This window comes from Pieris napi, chromosome 19 (assembly GCF_905475465.1).
Source record: "Pieris napi chromosome 19, ilPieNapi1.2, whole genome shotgun sequence".
In the NCBI taxonomy this organism is placed as follows: Eukaryota; Metazoa; Arthropoda; class Insecta; order Lepidoptera; family Pieridae; genus Pieris; species Pieris napi.
Genome location: NC_062252.1, coordinates 149057 through 168581, shown reverse-complemented (window position 1 = coordinate 168581; position 19525 = coordinate 149057). Strand labels below are relative to the sequence as shown.

The 19525-nt window shown below is 34.9% G+C and overlaps 2 protein-coding genes across 2 annotated transcripts in view; one reads left to right on the top strand and one right to left on the bottom strand.

Annotated features, from left to right (window-relative positions):
• The first annotated feature begins 8900 nt into the window (after positions 1–8900).
• Positions 8901–13155, top strand: LOC125059345 (germ cell nuclear acidic protein). The gene is made up of 8 exons (XM_047663727.1): positions 8901–9230; positions 9310–9440; positions 9559–9666; positions 9773–10625; positions 11046–11223; positions 11376–11567; positions 12345–12452; positions 12526–13155. The coding sequence occupies exons 1-8, from the start codon at positions 9098–9100 to the stop codon at positions 12794–12796; spliced, it is 1974 nt and encodes a 657-aa protein (XP_047519683.1). The 5' UTR covers positions 8901–9097; the 3' UTR covers positions 12797–13155.
• An 853-nt stretch (positions 13156–14008) lies between these two features.
• LOC125059139 overlaps positions 14009–19525 on the bottom strand; it is a 28345-nt gene continuing 22828 nt past the window's right edge. The window contains exons 3-6 of the mRNA XM_047663375.1: positions 19213–19352; positions 18610–18710; positions 18261–18368; positions 14009–17907 (exon numbers count right to left, since the gene is read on the bottom strand). Coding sequence (XP_047519331.1) covers positions 15427–17907; positions 18261–18368; positions 18610–18710; positions 19213–19352 — 2830 coding nt within the window. The 3' untranslated portion in view covers positions 14009–15426. The remainder of the gene's footprint in view (positions 17908–18260; positions 18369–18609; positions 18711–19212; positions 19353–19525) is intronic.

Sequence of the window (19525 nt, the reverse complement as noted above, 5' to 3'; positions counted from 1 at the left end):
AATAGCTTTTATGAAAAACTGTCGCCATTTTGCGTGATGGTGCGCATGCGTCTTGATAGGGCAAGGGTGAGAGCTGGCAATGACATTTTCGGTCTCTAGACTAGACTGAATAATATAATAAAGCACTAGCTAGCTAATAACGTACCTACGTATAATCTAATCTGAATTATGGAAAAAACTTCTGGACTAGAAAGTTAATAAGCTTCACGAATCTAAGTATACTTTTCTCAATAGAAAATATTATTTAAACATAGATTTTCAAATCTCCTATAATATTGATTCACGGCATTACAATATATAGTTTCTTATAAATGATGCTAAACAAGGTTCCCAAACTATAAACCCTGTACCTAATGCAATTTTTTTCGTTTTGATGATTTTGAAAAATGCCCAAATGGAGATAGAACGTTAATAAACAGGAAATTATGTTTATTATTATTACGAACGAAATTTATTATGACAAAGATCGTAATCTAATATAGATTTTCTAACGACATGGATATGAACAGTGCGCGAGCCACATTCTCACTATTTTTTTAGACTTAGGATGAAATTACTGTTAAGGGACGTGGGCTATCTACAAAATCACGCTCTTCCGGTCATTGATTAACTTACTTAGACTAAGCATACTTTTGTATCAGTTGTATGGTTAAACGAAAATCGTGTTATTAGACACACGGACAGAAATGTATACGAGTATGTAATAATTAATAAATAAAGAATAGCAAAAGATTGTGTACGAATAAAAATGCTACTTATGTGTTACTACTTAAGTATTACTATTGTTAAAACAATTGGGTTTTCTATGTACTTATTGTAAGTATGGTATAGACTATTACTTATTAAAAGCAATCGTGAATGTAATACATATAATGAAGCATGAGATCATGCCTTTCTGAATGAAGACGCGGTCATCTCTCTTCTTTTATGTGATACTGAGGAAATAATTTAATACCGTATTGTGAGGTAAATTTTTTTTATTATAAATATAATATACCTTACAGTAAAGCGATAAATGTGGTACTTTATTAAAGTAAAGTAAACTAGCCTAAGAGCCTTACAGCAACAGCAACCGATCAACAAAAAATACGTACAAAACATCTAATCTTTTTATTACACTTCGGCCATTCAATGATATAATCTGTATGCGTAATTTTTATTAGATATTTTTTTTAATTTTTATATTTAATATGACAGATATTTAAAAAATGATGAACAAATTGTTCATAATAACCTCACTCTTCATTTCAAAATAGGAGCCTTGAATGTGTGAATTGTATATTCAATTACCTACCGTCCTTCTCAAAATATTTCCGCAATTATTTTGTATAATAAAATAGATAATTTGTATACCAAAAGCCGCAACATTAAGTATGATTTCATTATAATTATCAAATATGAATAGTTATCATAACGTATGGGCCGTTGTTCAAACGAAATTTCCATAAAAATCGTATAGGTTTTTAAATCCATACGAATTATTTCCACATTATAAAGCGAATTGAAAAATGTTTTGGATTATCTATTTATCGAGAAAAGAAATAGACAAAAAGCATAACCCTATCAATAAATTTACATATTCAGAACGGCAGGAATAAACGTGTTTATTTATAATGAAAAAGGAAGTTTCTGATTTTATATTTCGACTCATGACAACATATCTTCTGTAGTAATGAACAGCAAAACATCGATCAATTCAAAAAATGTGTATTAGACAACTTACGATTGTCCTGGAAATTTCTAGTTTCTTCATTCATCTGAAGAATCATTATCGGTCGTATTATTTTAATTATTTGAATAAAGATCTATATTTGAAAGAAGCGTTGTATGTTACTTTGTACTTACGTACTGGCATTAGGATAGAGTAGCCAGAAAAAAAACCATATACTTATACTTTCGGTGTTTAATGAGCAATAATAAGTATACACCGTGAACATCTAGCACGATTCTCGACCCAGTTCGAGACCAATTGCGATTGCGTAAACGAAATGAAAGGCACAACAAATCTGAAGGTCCGTGGATACTTTTCAAATGAAATACTTTGAAAATCTTAAAATATGTAATCGCTTGGCTTGTAGGCACAGAATTGTCATCACTTTAAATATTTAAAGCATAGGTAGACTACAACGTTTAAGTCCGTAGATTCATCCAATCAATATTATTATTTAATTTTTTTTGAAGTGAAACTTCTTTAGGCGAATGAGGGAATATCACCAAGATGTGCAGCGTTTTTGTCGAAGAAAAAGGAGAGAGTGATTGAGATTGATTGAGAAAGAGAGTGCGAAGGGTGAATTACCTTATAGAAATTATATTTTTAAAATTAAAATTTCGTTAAGAGAATTTATGAAATATTAGTAAGTATTCAAAATAATTGATTGAAATCTCAAATGACGAATTGTAAATTAAAATGCCACAATGCAATTTTTATCACCAAAGAAATAAATTTAAAAAATTAAATTGATTATTTGTATTTATTTTCGACTATTTTAATGACAATTAAATTCCTAAAATATCTTTCTTAGAGTTAAAAATTAGTTTGCCAAAGAAGTTTCACTTCTGACATGTGTACTTTGTACGCACGCACTTTTTTTTTCAATTTACGATGAGTGTTTTTGCCCTATTTCCTTTTCGTATAATAGATAGTTTAGATACCTACTAATGTAAAACCCCTTTAACTTAATATTATCTCGAAATTTATGTTAACAAAACATAAAGTAGGCACTTAAAAAGGCCAGTGAAACTGTGAAAATGAATTTATTGTTAAAAGTTTGTATCATACGTCACTATAGTCCAATGGTTTTGAATTTTTGTGTGATGAGATAAGTTGGTTTACTGTCACTTTTTAACTGATTCAAAATCTTGCACAAATAATGTTGTTCATGATTCTAAATAGATCTCTTTTAATTAAATAAACTTTACAGGGTAATAAATATATTAGAAGATCATTAAATAATGCGTCGGTTTAAAATGAGAAAGTGTGGAATAGGTTGACACTTGACATAATATATAGAACATATTATATAATCGTGTTCTATGTAAAATTTTATACAATTAGGTATATCGTTGAATAATATGTTTACTTTAAGAAATACTTTTGCTATTGTATATCACGCCATCTATTATTGATTATCGGCTACTTACTAAGTACACAGAAGTGACAATACAACATTTTGAATAACTCTTTTCAATTAGATTGTTTTAAATTGAAACTATAAACCATCATAATACACAATTTGTTTATCTTGGTAGTTTTTAAATAATATTATCGACGTGTTTGTGTCAGTATCAATTCCAGTGATAGCAATGAAACCGCTCAAACCCCTGCATGTGCCAACTGCCAACTGCCACATGAAAACAACAATAGGGATGGTTGATATTCGAAAAACATCGATGTCATAATCGAAAGCCCAACAACTATTTATCGAAAACCACTATCCAACATCGATGATGTTTGCATTAATAATTGAGAAAGAAATAAAATACAGTGAAATGGTACGAAACTTATTAAGAAACAGAACAAATTATCACATATTCCAATATTTTTTATTAACTTACTGAAGGAAAAGTAATTTTGATAAAGAAGAACCTTTTAATCTATTTCTTTGTTTATAAAGAGTAGAGCCAGCATTTGAAAACAGTGTCTTTTGGATGGCGTTGATTTCGCCATTATACTCAAATATTTCAACGCTAGTTTTTGTAATTTCGGGTAAGTGGAACCGATTACATTATTCCAAACTTTGATAGAATCTTGTTTAACATCAGACACTGGATTTTTAAAAAAAGTAGCTCAACTCGGACGTCATTTCGAGATCACTATGCGGTGGCGTGGAGTTTTAGGGTGTATACTGTCAATAGGGTTAGCATTCGTATTTTGGGAATGACTTTGTGCTGGTTGTATTTCGTAAGTTGAATTGGTCCTGCGTGAGGCCGTGAGTTAACATTGATGATCGATTCGAACATCGATATTACGATATTTTTCGTATAGCAACATTTATTCTAACCTCGATGATCATCGAACACTCATAAAGGCGGAAACATACTACTGAAACGCGACGCGACGTGTCGTGTCGACACCCGATGTCCATCGTGCACATTACCAACACGCGACACCACGACACGCTTGCGAATTCAGAAGTCATTTAGCTGATTTATTCCCCGCGCAATGTGCCAGCAAGTTTTTACCAATTTGAGGTTCAGATTCGAGGAATGTTTGCAGCGCAATGGTGCACACCTGGATGATGTTATTTTTAAGAAATAAATTTCCCAGATGTCTATTTTAATTGAAATAAAAAATTGCATGTGTATTGTATTTAGTTTTTTTATTATATTTTTTAATTAACTGAATTAATTAGCAGGTTATTTGTAATAAACTAACAACATCCTAACTCCCTGTTTTTGTCCTTGTATTGAGGTAATCTCATGTCATATAAAACAGAATATTGTTTCACCAACTCAATTAATTGTTCGTCGTTCATTTCGCCAAATAAATCCAAAAATATCTAAGTATATAATTTGACATTCGTGTCAAAAACTCGAAAGACTGACGCATGACGTCATCATCACAACATCCACAACACGCCGATCCAAATCGATTGGATGTTACCGCGTGTGATCACATGGCGTGTTGTCTATGTGCATCTGACCATATTAAATATATGGGATTGATAAGTACTGACATGCGTCGGATGGCGTGGTGTAGCGTCGCGTTTTGGTAGTATGTTTCCGCCTTTAGTGTTCTGGGGGTCTAGCCAAGATGGCTTAACAGTAGTGTATGTAGAAAGTCGAAAACTAAATTTGTATGAAAATGACAGCTCGTGTCGACAGTCGGTAGCCTAGGCCCTAAAGGCGTGAGTCGGGATACAATAAGCGACGCCATGACAGTGCTACGAAAAGACACACATTAACGCTTACGCTATTCGGTAGCCAACGGCCAATTAATGTTTCGGCAGTGTAGAAAAAACGGCGTTTTTCCGCCATGTTTTAGCGTGATCTCAAAAGCTGCTGTTTGCAATAATTCAGTACAACTATTGCCATCTTTAATGACTACCGTTTTAAAAACATCTCATATTTTGGACGTTTTAAACGAAATGGTTTTAATTTTTTATCTGTCTTTTTTTAACGTTCTCGTGTAATTATAATAATTTAAACTAGACTTCATATTTTTAAGTTAAGAGTTTTAGTTTTTCTATGAATCAATGCGAGGATAACATAATAGACACAGATAAATATGAAAATATCAAGAAAATCAGCAAATTAGTAGAGGTAAATCCTAGTTATATTGGATATCTCTTATTGATATTTATATTGCATGTAAGTTGTTGTTTAATTTAAAAAATACATATACCATTTAATATTGCATATATTATGTAATCACAAAGTAAAATTATTGTACATTTTATTTGTATATTTCAGATGATAAAGCAGTCACTAATGAACATAATTAGAAGTTCTAAATATATTTTATTGTAATTATAATAGAAGCTAATGATATAATATTGATTATATTAATCAAATAAAGTGGATTTATACTTCATAAACTTTGGAAATATAAAATCTAGTGAGCATTACTAAGGAATGGTAAGTAGATATTTTCTTTAATTATTTACTAAGTTAATATACTAGAGGAGTTATTATAATATTGTTAATGAATGAGAAGTTTGAATTCAAGTCCTTTGGGAGTTACTGACATTGTTTGGTTATTAAGAACTTTAATTGACAATAAGCAGCAGTGACAAATTAAGTATATTTTTAAGTTTAGAATTAAGTAAAGAGTTTTAATACTAAAGTTACCTATTGAACAAACCTTGGACCGATCTTACAGTTTAGTTTGTCAGTTTTCTATTTGATCAAACTACTAACTAAAATATTTTCTTTTCAGAAAAAGAGAAGCTATGGAGTATGAAATAATGGTTGGTTAAGTAACATTACCTCAAGAACAGGAAACAGTAACTGAAACTATGTTCTTCTACATTTAATCTTAATAAGTTCAGCAGTTTGAATGTTAATGAGACATTATCATAAACAAACTGCATTTGTAGATTTTGGGAAGAATTATATCTTTACAATAACTATTATTATTTACAATTGTTGTGTTAAGGAAACAATCACTATTTTTTTAATCGCCCAGGATGTATTCATAGTAACTGTAGGTATCATAGTAATTTTATGAAATCATCACAACATCTAACATTAGGTTTTATGAATTGAACAATTTTTTGTATATAACAGCACACAAACAAGATATTGACATTGCTGCAAACTAACACTTACATTTATTAGTTAATTATCTACATATATAAATATGAATACATCTACATTAGGTAGTAATGCATTTAATTTGATGCACCTGTGTGTGTTCTGTTTTGTTTAATAAGTTGTTACTTATGCTTATTTTTCTATGTAGACTGCATTATGTTAAGGAAGATATTTGGTGCCTTATTTTAATAAAAAATAACCATAACTGAAACATTTTTATTTTGCTACCTGTTTGTTTAATATTCCTAACTATTAGTAGGTACGGGTCATTCATATATGCATTATCTGTATATTCTTGTAAAATAAACTAATATTGTGAACCACTTTATTGACTTTTCCTACTAAAGAAAGGTAAATTACCAATAATAAAACTGACAAATACATAACATACAATGTTTATTCATTTCTTACTTAAACAGATTTTGCATTTACATATTCACTAGTAGCAAATCACTGATATAACCAAAAGTTAATTGACATAATAAATATTAACTTAAAATAAGCATCAAACTTAAATTTATTTCTAAGATGTTGGAGCATCAATATGGAGTCAAAGGTTGATTAAGGGTTATAATTTAAGACTAAGTTTCTATTTTATAATTTTAATTAATCCCTCTTTTTTATAAATATATTATAAACAATCAACCTTTATGACTCTAACTTAAACTGAAATTGTTTGATGGACATAAACAGAGATAATTCCAACTAGTAGCAAATCACTAATAAAATCTACACTTATATAAAAATCTGCTTTCAAATTGACATTAAAAATGTTCAAGCACAAACACCAAACCTAATTAAAGCTTAAATCAAACTCTAATTTCTTATTTCAGTGTTCACACTAGTCTACGTTTTTTTTCTATTGTTTTTTAATTCCTTGGACTTTATCAACTTCTAGTCAACCTTATTTTCACTCTTTATTTATCAATCCAAAGTACTATTTCTATTGTTTCTTCTAAGCGGTAACAAAATATGTTGCTTCTTCATTTTGCAGATTAGTTGTGAGGTCAAATCCTAAAAATATCAAAGTATGAGTACTACTAATTATTATTATATATCGCGATTTTGCAATTTCAAAATATTGTATTTATTTGTAGCCTTAAATTTCTGAGAAAACATGAAGCAAAACAATTAAATTAAACATGCAATTAAAATTCATATATTCACTTTGCACCTTCCGTAAATTCCACTTAAATCGAAAATTGTTCCAACCTTGCTGACATTCTAATGTCCCTTTTGCAGCTTCCAATTGCAAATTTACAAAAATATTGTAAAGCTTTAACTTCTATTTGTTTATAAAAGTGACATTAGGAATACATTAAATCCAGAGACAATATGACGGAATAAGGTGCTACGAACAGCAGCTCGCATCTACGCTGTCGACTTTGCGGTAATGTATCGACATGCCTCTTGGCTACGAACGAAGCGTTTTCGACAGTACAATTACGCAAAAGCGGTAGTGTATGTAGAATACTTTTCGACACCAATATGGCTAGACCCCCAGCAGTGCTCATTAGCACAGAGCACCCCTAAACAATATTTGACACGCTCATTGCTCAAACCAGTGTTGCCAACTTGGGGGTTTCCCCCCCCCCCCAAATTTAGGGGTAATCAAGATGTCCAGGGGTACATTTATTTAAGGGGGATTTTTTAGAGGGTACTTTATTCCAACAAAAATTCTCTACAAACACACGATTCTATAAAATTTATATTAAGCTTCGAACGCAATCAACAAACTAAACCAAGTATAAACTCCAAGCCTGGCTACAGCTTAAATATCGAAAAACAATAATTTCATGCGTCAAATTTGTTCCTTCTGACCGTATGATCAAATCATTCAACGTCAATATGTACGATTTCAAAATTATCAGCAACACCAAATCGCAGCGCGATATTCAGGCCGATGCCTTCGACGAAATATTAGAATCTTATCCCAATGACATTTAATAATATTGTATTAGAAGGAAAAAAGCACATTGAAGCAATTATTCTTATTTTATTTTAATTCTGTCTCGTTTAAGTGTAACAGAACAGATAAAAAAAGGGTGCGTGTACTTATGATCGCGCGTAAGAAGTTATACTTCTTTGGTATTATTAAAAATAGTTTTTGATTGCATGCAAATAATTAATTACAATTAAATAATCAAAGACTGGAAAAGGAGTGATTATAGTCAGTAAAGTTTAGTTTACATTTCAAAAATTAAATAAATAAATATTTATTATTATTCTCTTACATTAAGTGTAACATAGATTCTATTATTATTCGAATGTTGTTTTTAAATTATGTCCAATGCCGTAGCATCTTCCATAGGCAACTTCATTCTGTTAATTTTGTGTCACGGTGCGCGCGCATCTAAAAATTTCACTCTCATCAATTTTTCATAACGCGCCTAAAGAAGTATAACTTCAAAAAGAAAAAGTACAAAAAGCTTAAAAATAATGTATAAAAAGAAAATGACGAAAACGCCAAAATTGTCTGCCAAGAAACGTTAAGAAAAACTGAATTCGAAGAAAGAAAAGTTAAGAAATAAGAATCGTTTCATCTCATTGTTATTATCATTAATATTATTCGGTCATTGATTAACATATTATACATATAAATATGTAAAATATACTCACATAAATACAACAGCTATTTTTACTACTTCACTGTATTTTTAATTCATATTTGAATTTACCTCTCAAACCAAGTGTACAACAACAACTTCAGGGGTTTTTGATCGACATTTAGGGGTATTTGAAGTTGGTCCTAGGGGGAACATTTTGTAGGAGTTGGCAACCCTGGCTCAAAGTCTCAAAGTTCAAACTTCAAACACATTGGCGTGTGTGGGGCTCTCAGTAGATGTATGTAACGGCTGATAATTTAAATTTGATTATTTTTCCGAGTTTAACTTTAGTCATAGATGTCCACGCTTCAAATATTGCAAAATTTATGATAATGGATACAAAAAAAGATCATGTAAACCAGAAAACACGTGAGTAAAACCACAGACACTTATTATGATTTACTTTAATATGATATTTTTTTGACTGAAATGTTACTGATGTTTTTAGGTTTCCTAGCTCTATCTTTAAAGAAAAATAAAATACATAAAGAGAAGAAATTAGAGAAACTAAATAATAGTTCTGATGTTATTATTATCGATGAGTCGTTTGAAAGACTACGGTCAGACTTTCCAAAACCCGTAAGTTATAATGCGATATTGGAAAAATAACTACAAGTAGAAAAACTAATAATTTACCTACACTGCATTTCTAGAATAAAAAGTTTTTTGAAAATATTAATATTTTTTCAAATTCCAGTGTGTACCTCAGAAAATATACTCACCCATAATATTAGAAGAGTCCAATGATTTGACAAATGAAGAACTATTGTTAGATAAAGATAATAACTCAAGCAAGTCAGGAGAGGTATGTGTATAATATGGTTTTTTGGCTCTTTATGTGTTATTACATCAATATCTATGAAACTAATCATTAATTTACTATTATGTTATTAATGCAAAATCTTTTACAGGTATCTCTTGACTTATCAGCATGTTCTCCAACACACAATAGTTCACATCCTAGATGCAATGGATGGTCTCCTGCTCAGGACTTCTTTTGTGCTAGACCTAGAACTGAACCTCAACCATCTACACCAGCTGATATTCTTAATGAATCACAAGAGCAATGTTCAAAGGAAAAAATTACAAAATCTCATCATAAGCTGCTTTCTGAATTATATGGAGATGATATATGGAATAACTTTAGAGCACCCAATGGTGTGTCAAAAAAACTTTTGTATGAGGATGAGGATAAAGAAAACATCCGATCAGTAATTAAAAAAAACAAAGAGTTATATTTAACAGATTCAGAAAGAAAAAAGAAAAGTGATGCAGAAAGTTCAGACAAAAAATCTAGAAAGAAATTGTATACAGAAATGGTAAGTACTCCTGAGGTGCCAAAAGCAAAAATCAATATCCCATGTGATGTTAAAACAACTGTAAAGAAAAATTCAAAAGCAATGACGGTTACAGAATTGGTACAGATAATGGATGATGATTTAAGAGATAAAGTCAGACTTGATAGCAATATTAAAAAGAATAAACTTCTGAAAGATGAAGATTTAACTAGAGGCTGTAATGTTAAAGATAAAAAAGTTTCAGAATTGGTAGATGCTTGTTTGAACAAAGTTAAGGAAAACATATCAGAAAAAACTAGTAGCAATGGTTTGACTGAAAGACCGAATCAAACATCTACTAAGAAAGAAAAAGTAGATATTAATAAAAAGAAAGGGAATATTAATGTTCTGACAAATAGGCTCAAACTTTTGGATGTTTGCCACACACCTGAGACAAAACGGTTGAGTTTTGTAGCATCTTTAGCTGGTAAATTTTTATGTTACTTTTTCATTTATCCATTTATTTACAGTATCTTATAAAAATTATTTTAATTAGAAGGCCCACAATTCTGGTCACTTGCTTTATGTAATTAATGGAACAGAAGCAGCAATGTCTCCGCCGCTAGCCCCTACTGGGTGGTGACTCAGTTGACTGTAGTTAAAAATTGTGATTTTTAGATTGAAATTATTAAATTAATAATACATTTGATAAATTTATTCCTTATGTGTGACTTCAGATTAAAAGATAGATGATATATTATCATAATTATCTATATTTACAATATGCAACTCTTTTGAACTGACCAATTTTGATGAAATATCAGTGATTAGATGGTTTTACACATTACAGAAGCTTCTGGACCCTCTAATTTACAACTCAAATTATTTTATTTTTCCATACTTTCAGATAATGTACCTTCATGGCGGTGTCACCCCGAAGCTTTGCAGTACCATGACAAATACAAGACTCTCAGGGAACAATTAGCAAGACGACTGTACTCAGAATTTAACAGAGAGGTGTTTGGAAACAAGTTGGACAAAGACATGCCCTTGATTTGGGACACAAAGTTGAGGAGTACGGCTGGGTAAAAATATTTTATAAATCTTAAATGATGAAATTGTTCATACTGTCAAAAATGACATGACTTGATTAATTATTGTACGTTTACATATTTATATGTTCATAAGATAAATAAATCTGCTCCTTTTGTCTCATAATTCTTGTATTGAATTCCAGGACAACGACAAACCGCCTGATAAAGAAGTCAACGGGTGAGAAATTGCGCGTGTCGAGCGTCAAGTTGTCGACGAAAGTGTTGGATTCGGCTCAAAGAGCTCGAGACACGCTAATCCACGAAATGTGTCACGCGGCCACTTGGATCTTGGACGGCGAACTCAAGGCTGGCCATGGGCCGTTGTGGGTCAAATGGTTTGTATATCAATGTTCAAAGAAATAGTAAACAGATTGTCTGATAAAATATTATTTAGACAACATTTAATTGAAATTGTAGAATTTTTACATTATAATTCTACATTACTATGGTAAATTCGGTAAAATACAATTATCTTTAGTCTTTGTGATTCTAATATACAGTGTAAAATCTATATAATGACACCCGAGGAACTGTGCCTATTTTGACGCTACAAAGAAATGTTAATTGAAAAGCAAATTCTGAATTAGAAAAAGAAAAAGTTTATTTCAGACTGGGTAGTGTTAGTAATTACATAAAAAAACAATTATTTGAACGCTATTGCGTATAGTCTGTTATTTTCGCCTGACGTATTATTTACTTATTTTATTTATACCTTCCGATATTGAGGCATCTTCGGGATAAAGCACGTGCAAGCAATCTCAATTAGTAAATAAAAGAACGGATTTCTTAGAAAGCTCTGTACGTATGATGCCGACAGTCGAGTTTGTTCCGGGCTAGGACAATAAACGACATAAGAATGTATACAGCTCTGCAGTTTTAACTAATTTCGTAAACAACTTAAAAAGTACTTTTTATTTTTTATTTGATGTCGTTATGAGGGTGTATACTATGTAGAGTGTATCATTGTATGGAAATAGAGCTAAACCTTGGTTGGTTGTGCCGAGTGATTTCGACGCTTTAGGGATTTGTCGTTAAATAGAGGGATGTTTCATGGAGTTTACCCTGTATTTATTGTACAGACAAGAAACCATTCTAATTTCCATAAATTGTAGGTGCAAAGTGGCGCTGCGAGTTTTTCCCGAATTAGAAGAAATATCTCGATGCCACGAACTAGAAATCCACTACAAATACAGCTACAAATGCCAACAATGTGGATACAGGTCTGTTCTTTTATCCCAGAAGTATTGTCAGTTTATAAAAATATTTATAAATAAAATGTTTACCTGTTTACAGTATAAAACGCCACTCAAAATCAATAGACGTAACGAAAAAGTGCTGCGGTTACTGTCGCGGTACTTTTGAAATCATTGTAAATAAAAAAAATAAAGATGGCGTCGTCGTATCTACTCCGGCACGTTCCGGTAACACCAACGAATTCGCACTTTACGTTAAGGAGAATTATGGATCTATTAAGAAATCTGGACAAACTCACGCGCAGGTTATGAAGCTTTTAGGGGAACAATTTTCCGTTAAGAAAAAGTCAAAAGGTTCCGATAATCTATGACGATTCCATAATGGTCTGAGAGTAGAATATTATTTAAATCAATTATTTTTATAATACAAAATATATAATACAGTTTTGAGTAAGTGTACATTTAGCGTTATATTATGAATTATCACGTTTTGCGAGTTTTTAGTAGAAATGACAGAATATTTTAAAGTAAAATATTATTTTTTAAATTCATTTAATAACGCAGCTCTGAAGTTAAGTATCTTTACACTAATTTGTTTACGACTTTTTTATTACTTATCAAGGTTAATTTATATTAAAACTGTTTATAGGCAAGATACAAGATTTTTTTACTACAGGTTTGACAGCAGGTCTTCAGCTAAGTAGGTAATGCAGTTGTATATAATTAAGGACGATTGTACTATGTTTATAATATACATGTTATATTTAATAATATATATACAATAATTAAATAAAAATGGATGTTATTATTTCTACATGTTGTTATTTATGTTTAGTTGCAAATTCAAGTTTAAATAAAAGATAGCAAAAATCAGCGTGAACGCACAATATAATTACAAATATAAATTTATTGTAAGAGTTGTATTCGCACATCAAAAAATACATTTAACTTAAAATTATATGATAATTACGCTATCTATGTTTGGATAGAATTACAAGTTTAATTGATAATTTTTAAATGAGCGCCATCTATCTAAGAATGAAATGGCTTCTAAAAGCCACATATACGTACGCCACCTGACATGACGATTAGTGATTATAATGCCATCTGTACTTGAGTAGCGAATACAATTTCCTATTTTACTCTACATGTGAATTTTATTCATCCGTACAGAATATTCAAATATTATATCTGTTGGAATCTTTGTGGCTGTTGATAATTTTATTAAGCAATTGATGGCTTATGGCTCGCGGCAAAAGGTAAGCTTCAAAAATGCACAAAAATTATAAGCTTACTTATTTGGCCCATTTTTATCAGATGATAATACTATTATAATTTATAACATATGTCGTGGGCACCAACTCGTTTTTTTTTTCATTGACAAATTTAAAAATCAAGAAGTCGGATGCTTATGATTTGCTTTAAGTTGTGATGCTTTAATTTTAAATGCGGTTCATTTGACATTGTGATATACGTTTGCGCATTCGGCAAGAGGTTGTTATTTTTGTTTCCCATCGTTTTGACTTCGAATTAAGTCAGCGTCACCAGCCTTCGTCTAAGAATAATCAAACACCAAGTATGTATCATTTTATTTATTATACATATTAAATGTCAGTTGTTTCATAAATGATAAACATAGGTACAGTCTTGGAACATTTAAATGATATAATTTACAAAAAACTGAAATTGCCAATATTAGCTACTTTTGTAGCTGTTTAATATATACACTCTTACAAATAAAAAGTGACTCATCACAAGGGTAAATACACCATACAATATGATGATTATATTATGTACATAGAACTTTAAAGTGAGCACAAATAACGCCTCGAGGACTTTTACGAACGGGCAAAATGCAGGGTTACTATCAATTAAATGTGCAGTTTCGTAGAAAACTCAAGAAAGTGTAAACTTACCATTTATTTAACTTTACGCGTAACAACGCATTTCACTCACTCGCGCTTAAGCCTCGAAGACACCAATCTTTCGACCAAGAATATCTTTTCGAATATAACTCTTCGTCCTAATTTATACAATTATATTTTCACCTATCTAATTGATAACGCACATTATATGTTCAACGTAATATTTCGACATAACATTAGGATAGTCCCGTGCTATCCACAATAAATTCTGATTTTACTAGGGTTCCTTTATTCTCACGTCAAAGGCAGGATTACGATAACCATATTACATCCGTTTTGACTAGGTTACGATAATTTTGAAAGTAGAAATGATATTTTTTCATTACGATCCTAAATCGACCGACTCTGTGCCGACTATTCTGTACATCCAACACAATATATTTTGAAAATGTAGACACCGATCGCCAGATACTTTCTAAACGTAAGAAAAAACATCTAAACCTGGTAACACTTAAATAGGACACAGACTATATTAAACATGTAAGTACTACGATCTTCGTGCATAAAATAAATATTATGATTATTTGATATTTCACGCTCATATACCATTATAATAACATTCATGTATACTATTAATATAACATTTATCTGAAATATTACAAGAACATCGCGTTAAATGCAAAGAAACTAAAACAGAAACGTAAAGGGTAAACTGATAATCTTCGCTTAAGGGTTGGACAGAATTACGTACGAACCGAATCGAACTTATCACATAATAAAGAGGTCGGTCGCACCGGTCCTTCACAATAATTGCAAAAATTAAAACTATGGCAGTTTGTCGTTTAAATAAAAATTCCCTAAACATTTAACTATAAATAAATTATTCGGTTTTAATGGCAACACTAATACTCCACAAACGGGACAACAGATTCGGATTTCAACGGATAACACATTCATCGCATCGTCGAAGTCGCGTCTTTAAAAATAATGGCATCGTCTCAGGCGAGATCTCGATTAACTTACGCTATGTACAAGAGGCCGGCGGTCCACACCGCTTATATCTACTATACACCGACATTATATTTTACATGCGCCGTCGAAGCGCGCCTTCAGAAGCCGAGGTCCTCTGACGAGAGTCAGGTCTGCGGGGGCCCGTCCTCCAGAGGCCTGAATCTGACGAAGCCGTCCTGCGCTACGAGCATCGTGCCGGCCGCGTCGTTTGAGCTTATTTCGTCCTGAGGCCGAGCGTACTCGTAGCCGCAGTTTCCGGGTGCCTGTTGCGGAGATCCGGACGTCCGGGGGTAGTTTCTCTCGTCGGGGTCTTCGCTAAATCCGTACAAGTCCGTCGACTTGGGTCGGTCCGGGTACGGGTTGACCTTGCCCCTCCGCTGACTGCCGCCGGCCGAGTTGGCCAGAGACGGCGAGTTCCGTCGCTGCGAACTCCTCGCCTGGCAACCCTCGAAAGTTCTGCCGGGGTTCAGGGTCTGGATGCCGGACGCGTGGTAGGACGCGTTCTCGGCGTCGTAGGCGCCGTACTCGTCCGGGGAGTGCGGCCGATGATAGTGATGGCTCATGGCGGGGTCGTAGCCCATCGTCATGCAGTTTTGGACGTTTTTGTTCTTGGGCCGGTGTTTCCTACGCGGGTTGCTGTTCGTCCTGGAAGACGCTCGGTCGTAGGACGCGTGCTTGAAGTTGTGCGAGCTGCGGTTCGAGCCGCCCGTGTAGGTCTGGTTTTTGATGTCTCTGATGAAGTCGTTGTTGCTGCCGTACTGGATGACGTTGTACTCGTGGTCGAGCGGGTCGTCGCCCTGCAGCGAGTGCATCGCGGGGTCGCAGTTGGAGTAGTGGTCGTCGGAGGCGGACTCGATGCCGTTGTACCCGGCCACGCTCGGGTGATGCTTGATGAGATTGGCGCCTTGGCTCGAGGTGGCGTTGCTGGACTCGGTGGAGCTGCTGTGGCCGGCGTTCGCGATAGAGCTGTGTCCCGAATAGTTCTCGGTGCCGGAATTATTGTCGCAGTTGGCCGCGAGCGTGGTCAAGTGGAACCTCTGGTGGTCAACGGGTCCCACGCAGCACTGGTCGGGCGCGTGATGATTGCCGGCGGTCTCGTAAATGGGCTTTCCCGTTCTTAGGGTGTACGTGTGCAGATTCGTGTTGGTGTTACAGATCGCGGGATAGTCCGATTCGAACTGTTCGTTGCTGGATCCGCCCGCGCAAGGGAATAGACCCAGCCCCGATATCTTTTGCCCGTCGGCCTTCTCGTGCTGTAGGGACGCAACGATGCCCACTTTCAAACTTATGACCCACGAAATGAGAGCTACGACACTGATCTCTATGAGTCGCAACGAGAACTGATAGCCCCACTGGAGCCAATCGAATTTTGTCATATTCACTTGATTTATTCCGAAGATTCCGAATATTTGGAGAGCCGCCATGAGAACAAAGAGCAGGGCCGTGGCCAAGTTTATGTGTATCGCTTGATACAAATTCTGAAACCCGTGAATGTAAGTGTGGCTCTTTTTCTGGAGCACCGTTTTGAGCATTCTGTATACGTACAAGTAGCACAGACCGAGGGTAAGGCACGCCATGATAAATATAATTTGACACGTTAGACCTAGTACCCTTTTTTCGACGCCCTGCCGAGTCCTGTAAATAGTACTGCTATTTTCAAAGATATGCAACGTCACACACGACAACAGATGAAGGCCGCCCGCGATCACTATCGTCCGAGACCTGAACAAAAACGCGCAGCACGTCGTCTTGAAGTTGATGCTGTTCGTGAGAAGGAATAGAATCGTGCTGGCGAATGCCACGCTGAGGAATATTTCGGGCACGTGGAGTAAGATTTCGCTGATGAATATCGGGAGCGAGTTGTTGATGTTGTAAGGGTCGTAGCACATGTAGAATATCCGCAAGAGACACACGAACACCAGGATCAGGTGCAAGATGATGAAGTAATATTGGGTGAAGAGATGCGTGAACTTATTGTAGCAGATTATCTTAAAGATTGAGTAAATGGCTAAGATAGTAAACATGCCGGTGGCCAAATAAATGTGCAGGTTCCAAGCGAAGGGCCACGTGACGCCGGCCCTTTGAGGCCCGATCATGTTGTTTACGTCCTGTTTCAAGACCTTTTTGTCGGAATTCACATTCGCCAGGTTGTGGTATCTTTCCGTCGACATTTCCGGATCTTTCAGTTCAAAGCCGACGGTCGTCGCGGGAGTGTATTCTTTTCTGCTGTCATTTCTTTCTTTCGTCGCATACTGGAGGTTTCTTCGCGTGTTCGTCTCCCCGTTTTGGTCTACGATGAGGGGTCTGTCCAGATTGTTCATGTCTGGATCTAAAACGGCTAAAACACCTTCTGTGGACGCATCTCTGTTGTCACTGAGCGTGACTCCTGCGTCTTTGGTGACAAAGATTTCATTTTTGGACGTTTTCTCCGGAGAGTGTTGCGGTTTCGCCGTGACGGTCCTGAGGAGGACGTCCGGGATGTCCTCTTTTCTCCCGTTGGAGCCCGACAGGATCCTGGATATAGTGGGAATGTTGAGGGAATTGGGAACAAAGTCGGTGAAGTTAGCCTGATCCGAACCATGCTTGTCGCCATCGAGCTCGTCCGGCTGAAAAAAATAATAACAATAGTTCTTGTTATATTGTCGTGGTATTGGAGTAACATAATATAATACCAACGGCTACGGCTAGCGTATCCTACTAAATAATATCCAATTAAAACTTTTTTATACACCGTAGCCAAACATTAAATGAACCGAGAGTAATTTCACTACGACCTCATTTCTATTAAACTTTTCCAGTTAACTAAACGAAATTCTTACATATTTGGCAAACAACTAGAAACGCTATCGATAAATTCGCAAAAACGGCTGGAAGAGACAGTGTATTTCTATTTGCAATATTGCCGAATTTTTATTGCAATATCGCATCTGTTTCGAGTCGGGTGGAGAGGAATACGAACCTTATGGCTGGGCGTATTTAGGGCCTTCTTCCTGGAGACGTCGGGAAGGGCGGGCGGAGGCGCGGGCGGTGCGGGGGGCGGGGCGGGCACTTGCGGCGAAGACGTCTCCTGAAAATTGTACAATTCAACGTTTCACTGCATCTGCAAATGGGCCAATCGGCTAACTCGCATCCGACACCTGTTTATGCAAATTACGTGTTAGACGACTCTGTTTGATACTACACAGATGCCACGCTACTCGAGTTTATCGCACTAGACAATGTGCTCGCACGGGAGTCGTAAGAGTCCAATTACTGTGTAATGGATTCGGATTGCGAATTGTATTGATACGTCATTTGTTATTTGTTACCTGTCCAGGAGGTCTGATGGGGATCCTCTCGTGTCCGGGTCCGAGGGAGGGTGGGGGAATAGGCCGCCGGTTGAGGTAGCTGTTCCCGTCAGTGTTGGTGCCTGAGAGGTACATAAAAGAGGTCCCGTTACTTAAGAACCGATTCGATAGAATTATATCATAATATATTTTATATTTGTAAATTTTAATTGGATAACGCTTTAATATCGCCGACACTGTTTTATATTTAAGCATTGTTAAATATTAAAACAACGAACAATATAGGTCGATAAAGCGCTCAAAACTAAAGCTACAATTAATTTAACTTCAAAACTCCTAAAAAACTTGATTGTTTGGAGCCCACTCGAAATGGTTTGTCGAAAATTTCTGACAAAAAGTATCTAGTACTTTTGAAACTTTGACATTGTTAGTGAATTGAACTTTGTCCCTTTCAGCGCCCACTCACTATACCCCACTTATCTGTGAATGATGCAGCCTTTCTTTGTTACTTTAGCAACAAAATTATTAATCTTCTAAAATATAAAGTAAAAAATACACAGTGAAGAAAAATCTTTTCCAAATTTAGCATGAAGTGCTATTTTCACATGTAATGTTTTCAGTTACCTCTGAGTGTCGGCTTATCGGCGAATGGATTCTTATACTCGGGCGGCAAGGGCGGCGTAAAGAAGGCCCGTCCGGGCGGCGCATAGGACGGCACCGCGCCCACTCCCGCCAACAGCGCGGCGCCGTGGTGAGCCGGCGGCCTGTAAACAAATAAATTATTTAATAATTATCGACCGTTTATAAGAATTTTATTGGTATAGCACGCTTTGCCAACGTCATCTCAGTGGTAAGTAGGCGCAATACTAAAAATAGATAACATCTACAACCACACCCGTGCACACAATGCGTCCACAACAATAAAATTGATTCTTTT